The sequence below is a fragment of the Lacerta agilis genome, chromosome 10 (genome assembly GCF_009819535.1).
Source record: "Lacerta agilis isolate rLacAgi1 chromosome 10, rLacAgi1.pri, whole genome shotgun sequence".
NCBI classification, from domain to species: domain Eukaryota; kingdom Metazoa; phylum Chordata; class Lepidosauria; order Squamata; family Lacertidae; genus Lacerta; species Lacerta agilis.
In genome coordinates this window covers 45531993-45550332 of record NC_046321.1, presented here as the reverse complement: position 1 = coordinate 45550332, position 18340 = coordinate 45531993, and the positions used below count along the sequence as shown (strand labels likewise).

The following is an 18340-nucleotide window of genomic DNA, read 5'->3' as shown; positions in this document are numbered from 1 at the left end:
AGCAGCCCGCCCCCTCCCCTCTCTTCTCCACCTCACCGCACACCACCCCCTTGCAACGGACGCCCTCCGACGGCACCCGGCCGCGGCGCCTCACGCTCTTTTCCCTCTCTCTCTCCGTGAGAGAATCACCCACCGGCCAGGTGTTGGCAGAGGCGTGGCGCAACCGGCCAACAGCGGCGGACGCCACAACGGCTCCCCCATCGCCCTCCCGCGTCGTCGCTGATTGAACGGCCGCCGAGCGGCCCGATCCCGGGGCTCCCGCTGTGCTCTAGGCCCAGCGGGAAGCCCCAACAACAAGCGGCGGCAGCGGCAGGGCCCTGAGTCCTCCCACGCCGCCCGCATTCATTTTGGCCGTCGAGCGGCCTGCTCCCGGGCTCCCGCGGCCCGCCAGGCCCAGCGGGAGGCCCCAACGACCCACGGCGGCGGCGGCCGGGCCCTGAGCCCTCCCGCACCGCCTGCGCCCCTTCGGACCGCCAAGCGGCCTGCTCCCGGGCTCCCGCGGCCCGGCCGGCCCAGCGGGAGGCCCCAACAACAAGCGGCGGCGACGGCGACGGGACCAGCCGGAATAGCCCCTCCCTCCTCCATCTCCTCCCTTCTCCGCCTGGTGTTCCTTCTCCTCCTCCCTTCACACGCCCTCGCCCTGCACAGACCCCAGCGCCAAGCGAGCGTCCAGGCTGGCAACTGGCGAGTCCCCCGGTGGGACCATTAGCAGAGCGCATGCCTGACACCCCTCGCAGCGGCCAAGCAGAGAGGAGCGAGGGCTCCAGCCTCTGGAAAGCAGCCGCCGCGCGGACGCCCTAGCACCGGCCTCCTCCGTCCAGACACCACCGGGTGGCGGCTGTGGCCTCTGGCGCAGCCAGGACTGCCCGGCAGGCAGGCAGGGAGAGACCCGCTCGGCAGCTCCGTCGCCCCGCCCTCAGCGGCAGCAGCGGAGGGAAAATGAGCCGACCGGCGGGCGGGCACCGGCACACACACCCTGTCCGCCGAGGCCTCCCACCGCAGCGCCCCTCTCGCGCCTGCCGGCCTGGAGTCCGCGTACAAGAGGCAGGGAGGCAGGCTCCCCCCAGGCCTAGGGAAAAACCCCACTGCTGCCGCCGTTGCCTCGCAGGCTGGGCCGGCGATCCCTCTGCCTGCCTGCCACATATGTTCTAGCGCCCGTTAACTTAACGGGCTTAAACCACTAGTGAATAATAATGTGTTGAGTTTAGTCAGAAAGATATGCAGATAGATATATAGATATATTGTGAAAATATGCCTATGTCAGTGAACAGCATAAAATATGTCAGTGAACAGCATAAAATAAACAACAATAATAACAGTAATAACAATGGACAAAATCTATCACAAATCAAATTGATATAAAGTAAAAAGTAAAGGACCCCTGGATGGTTAAGTCCAGTCAAAGGCGACTATAGGGTTGTGGTGCTCGTCTTGCTTTCTGGCCGAGGGAGCCAGTGTTTGTCCACAGACAGCTTTCTGGATCCTGTGGCCAGCATGACTAACCCACTTCTGGTGCAACGGAAACCAGAGCACACGGAAACGCCATTTACCTTCCTGCTGCAACGGTACCTTATTATCTACTTGCACTGGTGTGCTTTCAAACTGCTAGGTTGGCAGGAGCTGGGACAGAGCAATGGGAGCTCACTCCATCATGGGTATTTGAACCGCCAACCTTCTGTTCGGCAAGTCCAAGAGGCTCAGTGGTTTAGACCTGCATCCCTTAAATCTCTATAAATCAAATTGATATAACCACATAGGGAAATCATCCTTTGGAAAAAGCCTGAGTGAACAGATGAGTTATAAACAGGCACCAAAATGCCATCATTGTAGGTTCATGTAGCCTGATGTTCATTCCGAAGGTTACTCCCCAAAGGGAGTGTATTCCAAAGGTCAGGGGCTACCACACTAAAAGCTCTCATCTTAGTGGACATATGATAAACTTTAGGAGCGTATGGAGACTAAAACCCCATCTGCATGATAGATTCATAGCGGTATCTTACCATTTTAAACAGTCATAGCTTATCGCAAAGCTGGGGTTTTGATAATTAAGAGTCCTTGGGGGTTGGTAATTAAGGGCAACGGGAGTTGTTTGAAGACCCCCATGACCTTTGTAGAGCTACAATTTCCAGAGTAGTTCAACAATCAATCCTTCTTCCATGGGAACTCTGTAGCTCAGGTTAAGGCTAAGGCATAGACAATTTTAAATGCCTAGATGGCTGAAAATATTTTAACCTGATACAACAGATGTTACTGTATGTTGTGCGATAACCAACTGCTGTCACAATTAAGTCTTGATGAAATTATGTCTGATCTGCTAATGAATCCGCTACTGAACCAATCCAATCTATGTCAGGAGTGCTATCTTGGCAAGCCTCAACCATAAGGTCTTCATAATCTTAACTGTTTTCAATAGGGTTATGTGGATTTTAGAAGAAACCGCTATGTTTAGGGAGATGATAGGAAGAATTTATTCAACTGGCATGATAGAGACGAGGGAAAGTTGGATTTTAAGCCCTCCTGAGCATGCACTTGGTTGAGTTCTGCTTAACTTTAGGATTTGTAATAGAATAAGAAATGAAGTCTCATTAGAGTGTTATTTTGACAACCTGGAGCTTCAAAAGCATCTTCTTGCTCTCTCATTTCTAAGCAGCTACGTTGCATGTGGATAGATTTGCTGGCCTGTTGGTGCAACATAGCTACAACTAATTTAAAGTGCACTGTTATCACCCAGCTAATGCATCTGCTATTGCTGTAATAGCAGAGCCCCACTATTTTAGCTTCCATTATTGGAGCACAATTTGCTTTCATTCCCACTTTACATCCGTTTTAAATATATATTTCATCATTTGCTGTAACAGCTCAGGTCCCTTCAAATTTATTGCTTTTTTAATATATACAAGACCCAGTTTTGGATGGAGGTGTTGAGAAACTTCAGAGTGAAATTAAAATTAGTCAATTTGAGTCATTAACATTTTCACATGCTCTTACAGAACTAAATACAAATATGCAAACAGGCTTTGAACACAGGTGGCATAAATCTATGCAGAATTTAAAAGGGATGCAATATACAAGCAGTTGCAGTAAGGTGTTCCCAATCAGTTTTCAAATGGCGGTACGAATCTTTTTATTTCTACAATTAAATTAAACTCCTTAGAAAACACCATTTTTAAACTATTATTGATCGGCTCAAAAACGATGTATGAATTTAGAAGAATTTTATTTTGGCAAGTGATTGGAATCCCAGACACTCAGGTAGTAAATGCATTGTACTTGCACTGGAGTCTGTAGATCAATAAGAATACCAAAAACACCTCTCATGCCTGATTGAGTTGATAAAGCACAACAACATCGCTTCCACTGCTAGAAAGGAATGCTCACAAAAAGTAACTCCAACACTGAGCATTGTAAGGGTTCAAGACTGTGATGTCATTATAACAGGCCACTGCTGACAATCAGTTTGTTTTCCTACCACCAGTTCATATCCTCAAGCACTAAAAGGCATCTGAAATAACCTAGCCCAAATTAACTGGAGATTTGGGTACAAATAAGAGAAACGAAGCTTTCTCTGAATTCTCTCTGTAAAAAACCAATGTTTCTTGGTGAAATTGTGGCTTGTTTTCTTTTGCCATATTCCCTGGCTTTTTTTTCTTAGCCTACATGTGGTAATCTTTTCACCCTTTATTCGTGGGAAGAAGTGCCAATATCACAAGACCAGGTTTTGCATCTGTCTCAATACCGCTGTAGCCCAATTCCAGGAAAAGGGATTTGATTATCAAAACCACTCTAGGAATTGGATATCTATGAGAGAAATGGAGGTCTCCTGACCACTCTCAGCATCCTTAATGAACTACAGGTCCCATGCTTCTTTGGGGGAAGCCATGACAGCTGAAAGTGGTATGATATTGCTTTAAATGTGTTATGCAGATGGGGCTTGTATGAGTTTGTAGTTGCTTAAAAAATACCAGAAGGTGGCAGCTGACAGATTTATTGTTGCTCACTGACCTGTGAGTCCCTGATGTGTTTGGCACTGGCCTGAGTTAGTATAACAACCTGCCCCAGTAGACACTGTAAATATTGCATGAGATGGAGCACTAATGGCCCTTTTGAGTCCATGCAGACAGAAATAAAAGATTTCCAAAGAGCTCAGAGAAAGGAATTAGGCTTTTAATACTATTTGTCAGTTTAACCTGCCTCAATTAAAGGTCATAAACTTGAAATGTCTTTCATGCTTTTCTAAAGTTACATTTTCTCGAAATGACTCATTGTTTGTGTGTCTGACACATACAAATGCCACTGTTTCTAATCAGATTTGTATATTGACTAGGAAGGCTTTAGTAAAGTCTTAGATCTGATCAAAAGAGATTGGGTGAGTGGCGTCTGGAAGAAATCATTCTTGTCAGCTGGGGAGCGGGTTAATTCAGATGCAATAAGCATCAAAAGAAATAATTTATCTTTGAGTTTTGACAGTGTGCAGGAAATGAATTAGTGATTTGCTGTATATTTTATTTTATTCCTAGATCATAGGAAAAAGGCTGTGGCTTCCGTGATATGTGGGTGGAGGTCAGATTTACATTTTTTGCTTTGATTGCAAGCAAACCAGGGAAGCTGTTTCATAATCTTCCAGTAGTTTAATTGCTACAGAATCCTTTGTATCTTGTGTCTTGGAAGATATAAAGTATGTCAACAGTAGAAAAAGATACAACCTTGCATCCAATAAAGTTCTCCTCAGAACTGATATTAATAGGCCTAAATTAGTCATGCCCAATCATTTAAATGGGTCTACTCTAAGTATCACTAACACTGGACACAACCTATAAAGAAAAAGGTTCAGAATAATTTTCTACCAATACTACCTCAAATAAGTATGGACAGACAGCAAATACCATTTATATATTATGTGTGAGGTGGGCATGGGAGAGGGGGAATAAATTGCTGCGAAAATCCTACAATTCAATGATTTCCCTTAACATTTTCATTTTTGTAGAATTGTAGAATTTTTAATCCATGCCTGCTGAGAAAATCCTATAATTCAATGATTTAATATTTTCATTTTGTATCCATGCCTGCCAGAATGACCTATGTTCTATAACCTGACATTGTTTGTTTCTTTATTTTTACATACAGTGGTACCTTGGGTTACAAACACCTCGGGTTACAGACTCTGCATCAGGTTACAAACTCTGCTAACCCGGAAGTAGTACCTCGGGTTACAAACTTTGCCCTAGGATGAGAACATTCTACTTAAGTCCACTACCACCACAGAAACTAAGGTATCCTAGCTTTGGATCTTTTTAACCACATTGTGGATCTGAACCAGACTAAGCATCATGCTATCTATTTCCCTGAGGGTGACCCTCACCAACTGGCTCTGCTCTTCTGCCTCCTCATGTGCTATCAGAGACTTATTCTTTCTGTAACGAAATAATCCCTTGGAAACTAACTTGCATTTTTCATCACAAACTATTTGCTTTCCCTTTTCAGGGGGACTCCAGAAATTGTCAAAGGTTCTCTGGAGGCCTACATGTTCTTCTGCAGGCATTAAAATGTCTCATTCAGCTCTTGTTTAGACATTATTGATTTAATATAACAAGCAGGTGAGCAACTCTCCTGGGAAATACTGCTGTGTAATTGCTGTGGTGACATAGGCGGCAAACACCACCACCCACCCGGACAAAAAGTTGTTTAATCATAATCAATACACAGCCTTTTTCCATACTGAAAGCCCCGGGTAACAAAATATGGAGACCTGTGATAGCAGATATGAAGTGATGATTTTTGCACATCGGCTGTGAAGCCCAAATGTCACGTCACTAGTTAATTTACCCTTTCATGTGACTTGCACACTTCTTCCATTATACCACCATTGTGTCATGGAATTTATGTGCTCACAGCCTCCTCAAGACATTTATTTTAATGGCAAAATTCTATATTAAATCAACTAGTGGGTTGTTGTTGTTGTTGTTGTTGTTGTTGTTGTTGTTGTTGTTTGCTTTTTAAGACCAAAATCTAGATGAATATAGTATGCCAGAATAACACAAAAGATATATGGAAGAAAATCGACCTCTATATACTCAAATGTGAAGAGGCAATGGCTAATTGGGGGTGTAATGATACACTATGGTTTAGTGTGGGATGAAATTAACACCCCCAAATTTCACATGCTCCCCACATCAACTTAAGGTTGATGGGAGGATTGGAAGACAAATGTGCAAACCTATCTAATTTGCAGTTCCTGAATCAATACCGTTCAGAAAAACTGAAATGTAGCTATTCGAATTTTCACTTCTCCAGATTTTGTGATGCAATTCTCCAGCCCAAATCATGTGTACCAAAATGCAGATATCAGTTTAAATGCGTTTTATTAAGCAAAATTCTGTAAAAAAAAAGGGGGGGGGGATGTACAAGAATAAATGCATACAAAAAATACATAATTTTTGTGTGGACTTAAAAAACAAACAAACCCATGAACTGATGTGGGGGCGAGGAACGCAAACTGAAAAAGATGCATTCATTAATCTCTAGTTGCAAGTATCAAAAGTCACCAGGAATTTGAAAAGAATCAGTAGCACTACATTTTCCTTTTCTCTTTCCTGATGGAAATTCTCCATCAAGGTGCTCAAGGCTGCAGCCAGAATAAAAGGGGCCTAGATAATCAATTTTATTGAAGAGAGCAGCAACAACTAACATTCTCCTGAAGGAGACACTTGGCATTGGTTGACAGTCATTCCAAGGACATATTTATAAGGACTGGTTACCCCCTTGGGGCACGGATGTCTACCTCTGTTATGGAACATTAATTACCTCCTGGGCAGTTCCATAGTAAGATTACTACTTCACAGAAGACCCAGTCATATTGACTCTTCAAAGGCAGCCAGGAATTCACTGAATTCCATAAAGCTTTGGGGATGAAGTTGCCATCCATATAAAACTCACCAGGAAATGGTTTAATTGGTGCCTTCATTCATGTGTACACTAAGGGACAGTGATGAATGATGATGGCAATGATAAATTATTATTATTATTATTAGTATTAGTATTATTATTAGTATTATTATTACTACTTCTACTATTATTTATACCCCGTCTGGGAGGCTTCCAACAAAATATTAAAAATATAATAAAACATCAAACATTAAAATCTTCCCTAAACAGGGCTACCTCCAGATGTCTTCTAAAAGTCAGATAGTTGTTTATTTCCTTGACATCTGATGGGAGGGCGTTCCACAGGGCGGGCACCGCTACCGAGAAGGCCCTCTGATTAGTGGTAGGTGGTGATCATGATAAACTGGGTATAAGTGTTGCTGCATTATCACTTGTTTTTTCCTGCCATACCACAGAAGCCACTGGGACTGAAGATTGGCCTGAACATCAAAATAATAGCAGTAGGACATAAGATTAACAGATTTTGATCATTTTCTATATAACGCCACTTTCTTGGGGAAGCTAAATGGATTTCATTGTGAAATTCTGCTTGAGCTTCCTGCAGCTAACCTTTTGCACAAAAAGACATTGGGTTCCTTCTTTATTCTTCACATAATATTTCTGTCATAACATTTTGAATCCCCATAACTAAAGAACTTCCAATGTAGCCACCAAGCTGATAGGTTTATGATATTCTAGTTGCTATGCTTTGTTTATTACTTCTATGTGTTTGAACATATTGTAGTAGAAAAAAAATAGAAACATAGAATAGATTTAAAAGTACAGAAATTAGAGGTTGGGAGCTATGAATGCGCCAAAGGATTTGTGTCTCAAGAATAGAAGAAATAGTTCCATCCAATTTGAAACTGATTTTCTCCCCATCTTCCTTTAACATACAAGTACAACAAAAGAGAATTGCTCATCAAATGCTCTTTAGTTTGTTAATTCCGTTGGGGATTGCTGATATAATTACACCCCAGTATGATTTCCTCAAAGATAACTTAGGCCAATGATAAACAGCTGAGAAGAAAAATCAAGGGATTATCTTAATTATAGCAAAGTGGTTTGCTATTAAACTAATTGAATAAAAAGTAATTGGATTATGTATGATTTTCAACAGCTCCTAGATTTTAAACTGTAATTAAATTGTCATACTTTTCATTTGAAAGATGGAACAGCTGAAAACAAACTATATTTAAAAACAGAAAAATAGCACAGATAAGTACATCTTAACATCAAACGATACAACATGAAAGATTACCAGCTAGTTCAGCTTCTCAAAATGTTAAATTAATGCAACATGTGTTAGAATCAAGATTGCTCATGTAGGACCTTTTCAAATATTACTACTTGATGAGAAATCCATAAGGATTGACTGAGAATCCATTATTCTTAAACAATTAGCCCATTTGCATTCATTAAACACAACCACATAGCGTAATTTCATCTGTTCTTTCGCCTAGTCATTTGCTAAATCTAAACAACTGATAGCAAAACAAACATAGCAGGGTTTGTTTGGTTTTTTAAAAAAAATGTAATCCTGTATATTTCACTTAACTAAGATCTTCAAGAAGTGAGATTGAAATTTGCTTTGCTTTAACAGAGAATATATAATTTCAGTAGCCTTCTGTGTTGAGTCTTTCACTTCTTGAACTGATTGAGTCCATGAGATGCTTTGCATGCAAAGATAAATAAAATGAGCAGCTGTTAATGAGTACAACATAAAATATTAAACTCAATTATTGGTAATGGAAGTACAGACTAGCCCCATAAAAATATAAAATTGGTTTTTAGGACAGACGCAAAAGAAGACAGAAAAACTAATTAAATTACAACAGAGCCAATGTTAAATAAACTGCCTCAATGTTAACGGAATAACCCCTTAAAATCCCAAACAGACTGTTAGGCTTCAGAATTTATAGGAGCACATGTGTGATGATGATAATTTGGGAAGTTGACTGTGCCTTCCAAAGTTTGCAGACAGGGGAGATGTTCCTTCTGTGTTCAAGGAAATTTTAGACAGAAAACAATCCTCATTTTAGATGTTCCATTTGTGGGCTTGGAAGGGGTTAATTAGCTAACCTGTATATATTTACCTGAATGTATTGTTAGTCCAGAAGTATAAAAGTCCCTTTGTTAAGCTTTTCTGTATGAAACATCTCTGTAAAGCTGTGAACTTTGATCTGCATTGTATTTCTTTCTGGCAAGCAATGACTAAGTGTCTGGAGATAACAGTAGACCTTGCACAGAGAGTAACTGTCCTTGTATAGAGAGGAACTAGGTCAGAGATAGGATGGCCTTGCTGGAGTGCACATGAACCAACTCAGGGCTAAATGTCCTTTTGCCTTATATGTACAACAGGAAATGTACAACAGGAAATGTTCCTTAAATGGACAAGGATGTACAAGAGGCAGAGCCAGAGAACTGTCTATAAGAACTGTCTGAAAATTGACTAGTTTTGTACTTGCTTGGCTGTACAAAACACCGCAGGTACCTCTGCATGCAGGAAATAAATCTTTCTCTCTCTGAAGCCAGTAGCCTCAGGTGTCATTCTGCTTCCATGTTTTCTCACCGGGCGCAACCATGGGAACCCGTAGGGGAAAATAAGGCTCCAGGCTATGAAGAGTGGGGTTCTGCTATATTTAGTTATGAGACAAATTCTGGGGGTGGGAGACAAAAATTACTGGCATTCTTGCAGCCTTTCCACTGTTTCTGTCTGCTGCTGTCCCCCACCACAATGCCCTGGGATGATGCTACAACATGAAGTCTCATGGTCATGAGCATAATTTTGGAAAGAGGATCCTGCCTAGCACTGTATTTTCTCAACCAAACTATCAAAAAAAAAGGAGGGGCTGCAGATTGTCCCTTTTCTGTATGGGCTAGGAAGATATGACAGGAGTCCAAGAAAGTCAAGTATTTTCAGTAGCTTCAATGTGTTAATAGAATCTGGAGAAAATTCTAGGGAGACTTTGGAAGAGTTTTATAAGGCCTCCAAGAAATGATTCAGCTTATACTGAAGAAGTACCAGAACAATGGTGAAGAATCTGTGATGGGGCAAGGTGGAGTTAATTTTAGTTTACCCCACCCCCACCTCCCCGATAAATAATAATAATAATCTAGATTCCCAAAACAGAATGAAAAGCTAAAGTCCAAGCCCCCCCCCCCCCCCAAAAAAAGAGTTGAATATGTAACAACAGAACATCTTGCAGATTTTAGCTAGTGGTCCACTGATAGCTTGTAATTGTGTGTGTTTTGGCCAAACGAAAAACTATGATGTTATGATCTTCTACATTGAGTAATGTTAACATTGGGAAATATCCACTCACCTGGGACTCTGGGTGGGCGGCCGTTGCCACATGGCATGGCTGCGGTGGGTCCAGGGAGGCTGCCATCTTCTGGTGCACCGAGGGAGGTGATTGTTTTCTCTGCCCACCTCCAGCCATGTCGGACCCTCAGGTAAGGGTGGGCAGTCGGAGGCAGGGGCTTGGGGGCTTCAACCAGCCTGCCCTAGCCTATTCAAGAGGGTAGCCAGGTATCGGCCGCCCTCTTGGCCGATCGTCATGGGAATAAGGAATGGTTTGCCTGTAACTATTTCTAGGTTGTTAGCCTAACTTATATGGGCATTCATTCATTAATGAATGGAACTTGTTTCTAAGAGATGTGGAGAGGAAGATTTCCCAATAACGAGGGAAATATTCAATTTGCTCACCTTCAAATGCCCTCAGTTGTGAACCGCAACCCACTCATCTGAAAAGTATTACGTTTTAACCAGTTTAAATTCAATTATTACTAGCTAGAACACAAATTACTCTCTTGTGGCTGCATACAACTGGACTTTATGTCAGGGTGCTATATTTAATATATATGTAAAGCATGAGAGCTTTATTCATTTTTTATTTTATGTAATCTTCATAAGTGTGTCCCAATTAAGCTGAGTGAATTGTAATAATAATGGGGATATGTACTGTGAGATTCTCAGCTATAATATGATTCCCTAATAGGATTAAATTACTTAATCCTTCATCCCACTTCCTTTATCGGTCCATTCCAGGCTGTATTATTGCCTTATGAAACTGGACAGTCCTGTAATTTATTAATCCCCTTCAGCAATTATCCTCGAGCCATTTATCTCTCAGCACTCCCTTTGCTGTCAATGGGGCTACTCTGGAGGAAACAATTAAGGAATAAATTCATAATATCACACACATAAGCACAAGCCACATTTTTATAAGCATATGGTACTCAGTTTCTTTGCAGTGAAAGGCATTAATGTTCAAAAGCTAATGGTGGTTGGGTGTGCAGCACATTTCTCAAACCAATATGCAAACAAAAACTCAGCTATCCTTTGAAATTATCAATTCTGATTTTGTGGTGCAGTTCTATAGCCAAACAATGTGTATGAAAATGCATTTGTATTTGCATGAAATGCGTATATTAGGAAAACAGCATGTGAAATACATTATTTTCAGGGGAGAAATTGACTGCAAAAATGTGTTCATTATTCAAAATTGCTTGCAAAAATATATCTATCAGAAGACATTTGCATTAAAATGCCACTGAATTTTCGCAGGGAATCTTTAAAAAAAATGCTGTGGAAAGTTTGCTGTGGAAAGGTGGATAACTGAATTTAAGACTGAAAAATGAGAAACCAAGAGACGCTAAAAGGGACAACTGTGATAATGGCTGTGTGGAGGGTGTGTATGAAAGTGCAGAAACCACCAAATGACTGGACAAACCTTAACCTACTATACAAAGGTAATCAGCACTGCACACCTTTGCGCCACCCACTTTCCCCCATGGCCCCACCCACCACTGCTTGCAACTTCCGAAAGGTTGTCCACAAGTGAGTTTGTCCCTTTAGCTGAAACAAGGTTCCATGTTTCCATTCTAAGGAACGGAAAGATCATTCAGAAGCTCCTTCCCTGCTGATGAATTGAATGTGATTCAAGGAGGACAAAGGCATGATTTGGCTTTAATTATGGCCCCTCCTGAACACGCGCTGAGGCTCTCATAGAATCATAGAATCATAGAGTTGGAAGAGACCACAAGGGCGATCCAGTCCAACCCCCTGCCAAGCAGGAAACACCATCAAAGCATTCCTGACAGATGGCTGTCAAGCCTCCGCTTAAAGACCTCCAAAGAAGGAGACTCCACCACACTCCTTGGCAGCAAATTCCACTGTCGGACAGCTCTCACTGTCAGGAAGTTCTTCCTAATGTTTAGGTGGAATCTTCTTTCTTGTAGTTTGAATCCATTGCCCCGTGTCCGCTTCTCTGGAGCAGCAGAAAACAACTTTTCTCCCTCCTCTATATGACATCCTTTGATATAATTGAACATGGCTATCATATCACCCCTTAACCTTCTCTTCTCCAGGCTAAACATACCCAGCTCCCTAAGCCGTTCCTCATAAGGCATCGTTTCCAGGCCTTTGACCATTTTGGTTGCCCTCCTCTGGACACATTCCAGCTTGTCAGTATCCTTCTTGAACTGTGGTGCCCAGAACTGGACACAGTATTCCAGGTGAGGTCTGACCAGAGCGGAATACAGTGGTACTATTACTTCCCTTGATCTAGATGCTATACTCCTATTGATGCAGCCCAGAATTGCATTGGCTTTTTTAGCTGCTGCATCACACTGTTGACTCATGTCAAGTTTATGGTCTACCAAGACTCCTAGATCCTTTTCACATGTACTGCTCTCAAGCCAGGTGTCACCCATCCTGTATTTGTGCCTTTCGTTTTTTTTGCCCAAGTGTAGTACTTTACATTTATCCCTGTTAAAATTCATCTTGTTTGCTTTGGCCCAGTTCTCTAATCTGTTAAGGTCATTTTGAATTGTGATCCTGTCCTCAGGGGTATTAGCCACCCCTCCCAATTTGGTGTCATCTGCAAACTTGATCAGGATGCTCTCAAGCCCATCATCCAAGTCATTGATAAAGATGTTGAATAAGACTGGGCCCAAGACAGAACCCTGTGGCACCCCACTAGTCACTTCTCTCCAGGATGAAGAGGAGCCATTAATGAGTACCCTTTGTGTTCGGTCAGTCAGCCAGTTACAAATCCACTGAATGGTAGCCTTGTCCAGCCCACATTTTACCAGCTTCTTTACAAGAACATCATGGGGCACCTTGTCAAAGGCCTTGCTGAAATCAAGATAGGCTACATCCACAGCGTTCCCTTCATCTACCAGGCTTGTAATTCTGTCAAAAAATGAGATCAGATTGGTCTGACTCTCTTTCTAGGCCCAACATATTCCACCCCCTAACTATGAGTCTGGTGCAAAATCCACCCACCCACCTATTCTGTGGGGACAGAGAAAGGAGCGGAAATACTGTGATTGGCTGCCGAGTTAGTCAAATTTGTTGTCCTCCTTTCAGGCTGTGGGGATGGGAAGGGAGAACATTGGAATAATGATATGAGATTCTCCATTGGCTGAAATCGGAGTTGAAGACATGTATACAGCAGTACCTCGGGTTAAGAACTTAATTCGTTCCGGAGGTCCGTTCTTAACCTGAAAGTGTTCTTAACCTGAAGTACCACTTTAGCTAATGGGGCCTCCCGCCACCAACCCACAGTTTCTGTTCTCATCCTGAAGCAAAGTTCTTAACCCGAGGTACTATTTCTGGGTTAGCGGAGTCTGTAACCTGAAGCATCTGTAACCTGAGGTACCACTGTACTGCATTTTACATCTTTGCCAGCATCAAGAGGATAGCACTATCTTTGAGTGCGTATAGGCTGAAAGGAGACCTGCCTCTTCAAACCCAACCTATTTTTGCCACTTGCATAGGCAGTGTAATCACCAGTGAAAAATTACTCCAGTGTAACAGAATGGCATTATTTTGATGGTGTGCATCCATGAGACGAGTGCTTCTTTGGGTTCTACTAGTATGTGTGGATGCAGCAGCAATGCTATCCTTGCCTATTGGGCATAAGGCAAAAACAGGCTTACTCTGTTATTCTGGCATAGACTTTCATAGATTTGCACCCTAAATGTGATCCACTAGATCCTCAGATAGCATATATAAAGGCATGTGCGTGGAGATTAAAAAAAAAAAGTAGAGCCAGAAAATCATGAAATACAAAGGCTGCAGAATCCTAGTGCTTTACTTTTGATTATTACTTCTTTAATCTTTCCCAGTTTGATATCTTGAATTCACTTTAATTGATTAAAATTGTTGCCATCTTCCTTTTTTTAACCCCTCATTAAAATAAATGGCGATTTTAAAACTAAATTTATATTTTAGAGACACATACCCAAACCTAATTTAAAAGGGTGTGAAAATGTTATAGCATATTTCATTGCAAATGAACATTACTTTCAGACTGCTACATCTTGTTCTCTCAAACCATTATTTTATTGCAGTATCAAAGATGAAAGTAAATGATATTTTAATTCTTTGTCCTTCTATTTAATTTGTGTGTGCGTGTGTGTGCATGTTTGTGGCACCAGGATATGTGACCTTGTGCTCTACCCAAACTGAACTCCTTGCCAATATTTACAACTGAGTTATCGTCCTTCAAAATTGGGATTATAATGAAAGTGCTGGCACAACTTTACTATAGCAGTGCCGCTGTAATAAAATTTACAAGGTGCAATCAAGCCTCTGAGATGTCTAAGCCAGTGTCATCTCTTGATGTATTTCTTGGGAGCATAATGGATCAAGAGACTGACAACTGTGATGATTGTGTTATTGAAATGGTTATCAAAGCAATGCTGGCAGGAACAAGGAAGTCATTTTATTTCCAGCATCCTTTGTTGTCCTTATGAGGAAAAACGGATTTTGTGGGGAGACAGAAAATGTAATTGAGGAGTTTATGTGAAAGAGATGATCCCTGCAAATTTGCAATGTTCATAATTGCAAAACTACAGTGAGACACACTAACATTACAACAAAATCAATTTCCCATTGACTTTCCCATTGAGAGTCAGAGAAATTAATGCAATGCATTAGATTCAACTCAAAATATATGAGAAGGATATAGAGGAATATTTTAATGTGTATGAACAATATAGATTCCTCTTGGATTTTTTTTATAATTTGTGTCCAATATTCTTTGAAAGAAAGGTCATTTATTGTGGTATGTACTAGCTTAAGATGGTACTACATCTTTTATTTTGAGCAAATCTTGAACTCTTTGCTTCCTGGCAGTTTATCTATTTGGGATATATTTTCTCAAAACAAAAATATCACCAAAATAGATAAAATGCCAGATGGTGTGGAGGAGAGCAACTCCATACTCCATCATAATAGTCGCCATTATAGAAGCAATAATTTACATGATGCTCCCATTATGCAATCAAAGAGCATTCATTAAATCATAGCTGATGTAAGTTTCAGATATTTTTTTTATAAAAATTCAACAGGAAGGGTAATACATTTCCACCTTGTGTCAACAGGTGAGTTTGGTGCTACAACCCTATGCACACATTCCTGGGAGCAAACTTTATTGAAAACAATGGGGCTTACTTCTAATAAGTCACAAACTTCATAGGTGTTACCCTAAATTTTGGTCTTGGTTGGAGGAACAAAACAGTCTAGGAATAAAGAAATGATCATCAAACAAAATATACTGTATATGAAGTCTGTATAACAATGAGGTCAAAGGAATAAGATGCTTAAAGGACATTTTAATTCCAGACTGAAAAATGTGTGTCTCATAAAATAAGTGGTGCTAACTCTGGAGTCAGGGAACCAAATAATATGTTCCATAGGTTTTTGAGTACTACAGACATCATATAATCATATCATAGTCAATTGATTAATATACAAAGAGACATTCTTATTAAATAAAAATGAAAAAGGCAGGAAGAGGGCAAGGAAGTGAAGATCCAATTTAAGTAGATTTTTTTTCTCAATTAATGTTTCAAGGTTTTTTAAAAAGCTATACAGGCAGTTATTGAAGGAGGCACAGATACTTCTCTGACCTGCTTCTTCCAGCGTTTATAAACTAGACAGAATTTGGGTAGTTATGTCACAGTTGTGCCCTTGAATTGCACCCAGAAACAAATTGTTAACCCGTGCAGCTGTTGTAAGACAAGTGTGATGGGTAGGGTAATCATATTTACGTTGACTCAGAAGGAAGTCCCTCTTGCCTCTCTGTGATCAGTGAACTTTACTCCTAAGCATGTAAACACTGAACTTCCAACTCACATCTTAAGTATGTCTCCACAGAGGTAACACCTACTGAATTCAATGGGACTTGTGCCCAAATAAGCGCAGTTAGGATTTCAGCCTCAGTCAAGTTGCCAAGGACAAAGTCTGAGAATAATGGTCAGACCTGAAATTTATTGAATCTGATTGTTCTAGTTTTTCCTATTTGCCTTAGACCAAATAGTTATCAGAACAGGACTGTGATTCTATATGGATTTTTATGCTTGGCACCTTCTGAGGACTTTTCCCTAAAAGGTGGCATGGGAATGTTTAAACAAAAAGAAATCAAATCCTGACTTCTAAAGGATGACGCATCTTTCTGAATACTTTCATCTTTCTCCTATCTCTCCACACGAGTGAGCATAGTGCTGTAGCACTTTTTGTGGACTGGTATATCCACAAAGCCTTTCATTTATAAGGACCTGTCTGCACTTGCCTTTTTACAAGGGTATAGTTGCTGTTTGAGTGAATGTGTAGCTTTTGACCTGTACTTTCAGCCAATTGTAGCTGTACATGGTTAAGTGAGTGCAGTTTCTCACTTCTGCACAATGACCGGTTGTACACCGTTTGAGAAGAGTTCCATGGCTGTAGGAACACCACTTATGTGCCATGTTTGGTGAATTTAGTATCTGACCATCCAGGCACTTTTGGATTCTAGAAGGATTAAGGGATTTTTAAATAAATAAATAACAACCGCCCGCTGTCCATGGTGTTGTATAGAGGCATAGCAACAATGTCTAGGAATGGATTTCTATGTAGTTCTAAGAGCATTTGAAACCAAAGGGGCCATGCTTTCAGATAATAAAATGTGAATGAATATTGCACTGCCACCAATTATTTCCTCTATTTGGCAAATTATTTCTTTTATTCCATGCGCAGCAAACAAGCCTTTTATGCAGAAAACGTAATGGTTCACCTACGTATTTCAAAAGAGCTGTTCTGCAGGAGTTATGAGTTTGTAATTAGTGCATACAAATAATAAGCATAACTGATGGATGTGTACACTAAGTGCAGATTACTAACCATAAAATCAGCCCTGAAGGATGCCACCTTAATCTTTAACTGTTAAAATCCTTCCATAGACGCAGCACAATCTAAAATTTGGTAAGCACATTGTAACTCCTGCAGGAAATCAATTGGAGCCTATAGAGCCTGAAACAACTTATATGCACATTTAAAAACTAATCCATATAAGAAAATCTTTACCTTAATAAAAGAGAAACATGTCTGCATCCATTCACATTAGCCATTAAAAGGCACAAGACCAATCCAAGATTCCCCAGTGCACGTGGAAGTGGCTCCAAAAGGCACCCAAAGCTTGGAATTTACCCCAGTCACTTCAACACACATGCATAGATTCCATGGCATGGAAGTAAAAAGGACCACTGTCTGCATCCGGTTCTGTGCATGGACTGGGGCTCTACAAAGCTGGCTGATGATCAAAAGAACTTCATGTGCTCAGGGCATAACCTGACATTGATTGATTGAATACTTGATTGCTATTCCACTTAATATATTAAAAAATATCTCTAAGCCATGTACAAAAAACCGAATCAACAACAGACCATTTAAACACAATATTACAAAATTAAAGCTGCATACAAAAATGTTACATTAGTACAAAGTCACCATACCCTCCAACATTACTCAGATGAAAATAGGCACATTTCTTACACTCCCCCAAATGACCCTCTCTGAGCCCTCATTTTTGTGTGTGTGTCCCCCCCCCCCACCAACAGGACCCAGCACGCATGCCCTCCACTATCTTTAGAAAACCCTTTATGTTATTCTTGGGTAAATTTACAAAAAGAAAAACACACACCAACAAATAAATTTTAGAAAGGGACAAGATTAGACATGGGCAAATAAAGCATTATAAAAAAGTAAGACTCTCATGAATTTGCCTTTCTGGAGAAGTACAGCATATATGGAATTGGCACAAGACGAAATAAGTTAAAAGCATACATACTAATAGTGATCCCTTTACTCTAAGTGCTGACCCTTAAGTTGCCAAAACAGCACCACCAAAATAGATATGAGCAAATTCACAAATGAACACAGTCCAATGAGAACTGAGCATGATCAGTGGGCATGGAATATTTATTGATTTTTGGAGGGAGGAGATGGAAAACCAAGGTGAGTAAAAGGAATGAGATGTTTGAAATCCTGAATGGGAGCACACCACACAACAACATTTTGTTACAAGTCACATTTGTGCATCCTGAAAACAAACAAACTAACAAATCCAAAAGTAGTTTAAAACAATCA

General features: G+C 40.9%; 1 protein-coding gene across 1 annotated transcript in view; it reads right to left on the bottom strand.

Moving 5' to 3' along the window:
• Window positions 1–625: 625 nt before the first annotated feature.
• Window positions 626–18340, bottom strand: part of LOC117054152 — a 64515-nt gene continuing 46800 nt past the window's right edge. The window contains exon 3 of the mRNA XM_033162668.1: window positions 626–862. Within this exon, the coding sequence (XP_033018559.1) occupies window positions 626–862 (237 nt within the window). The remainder of the gene's footprint in view (window positions 863–18340) is intronic.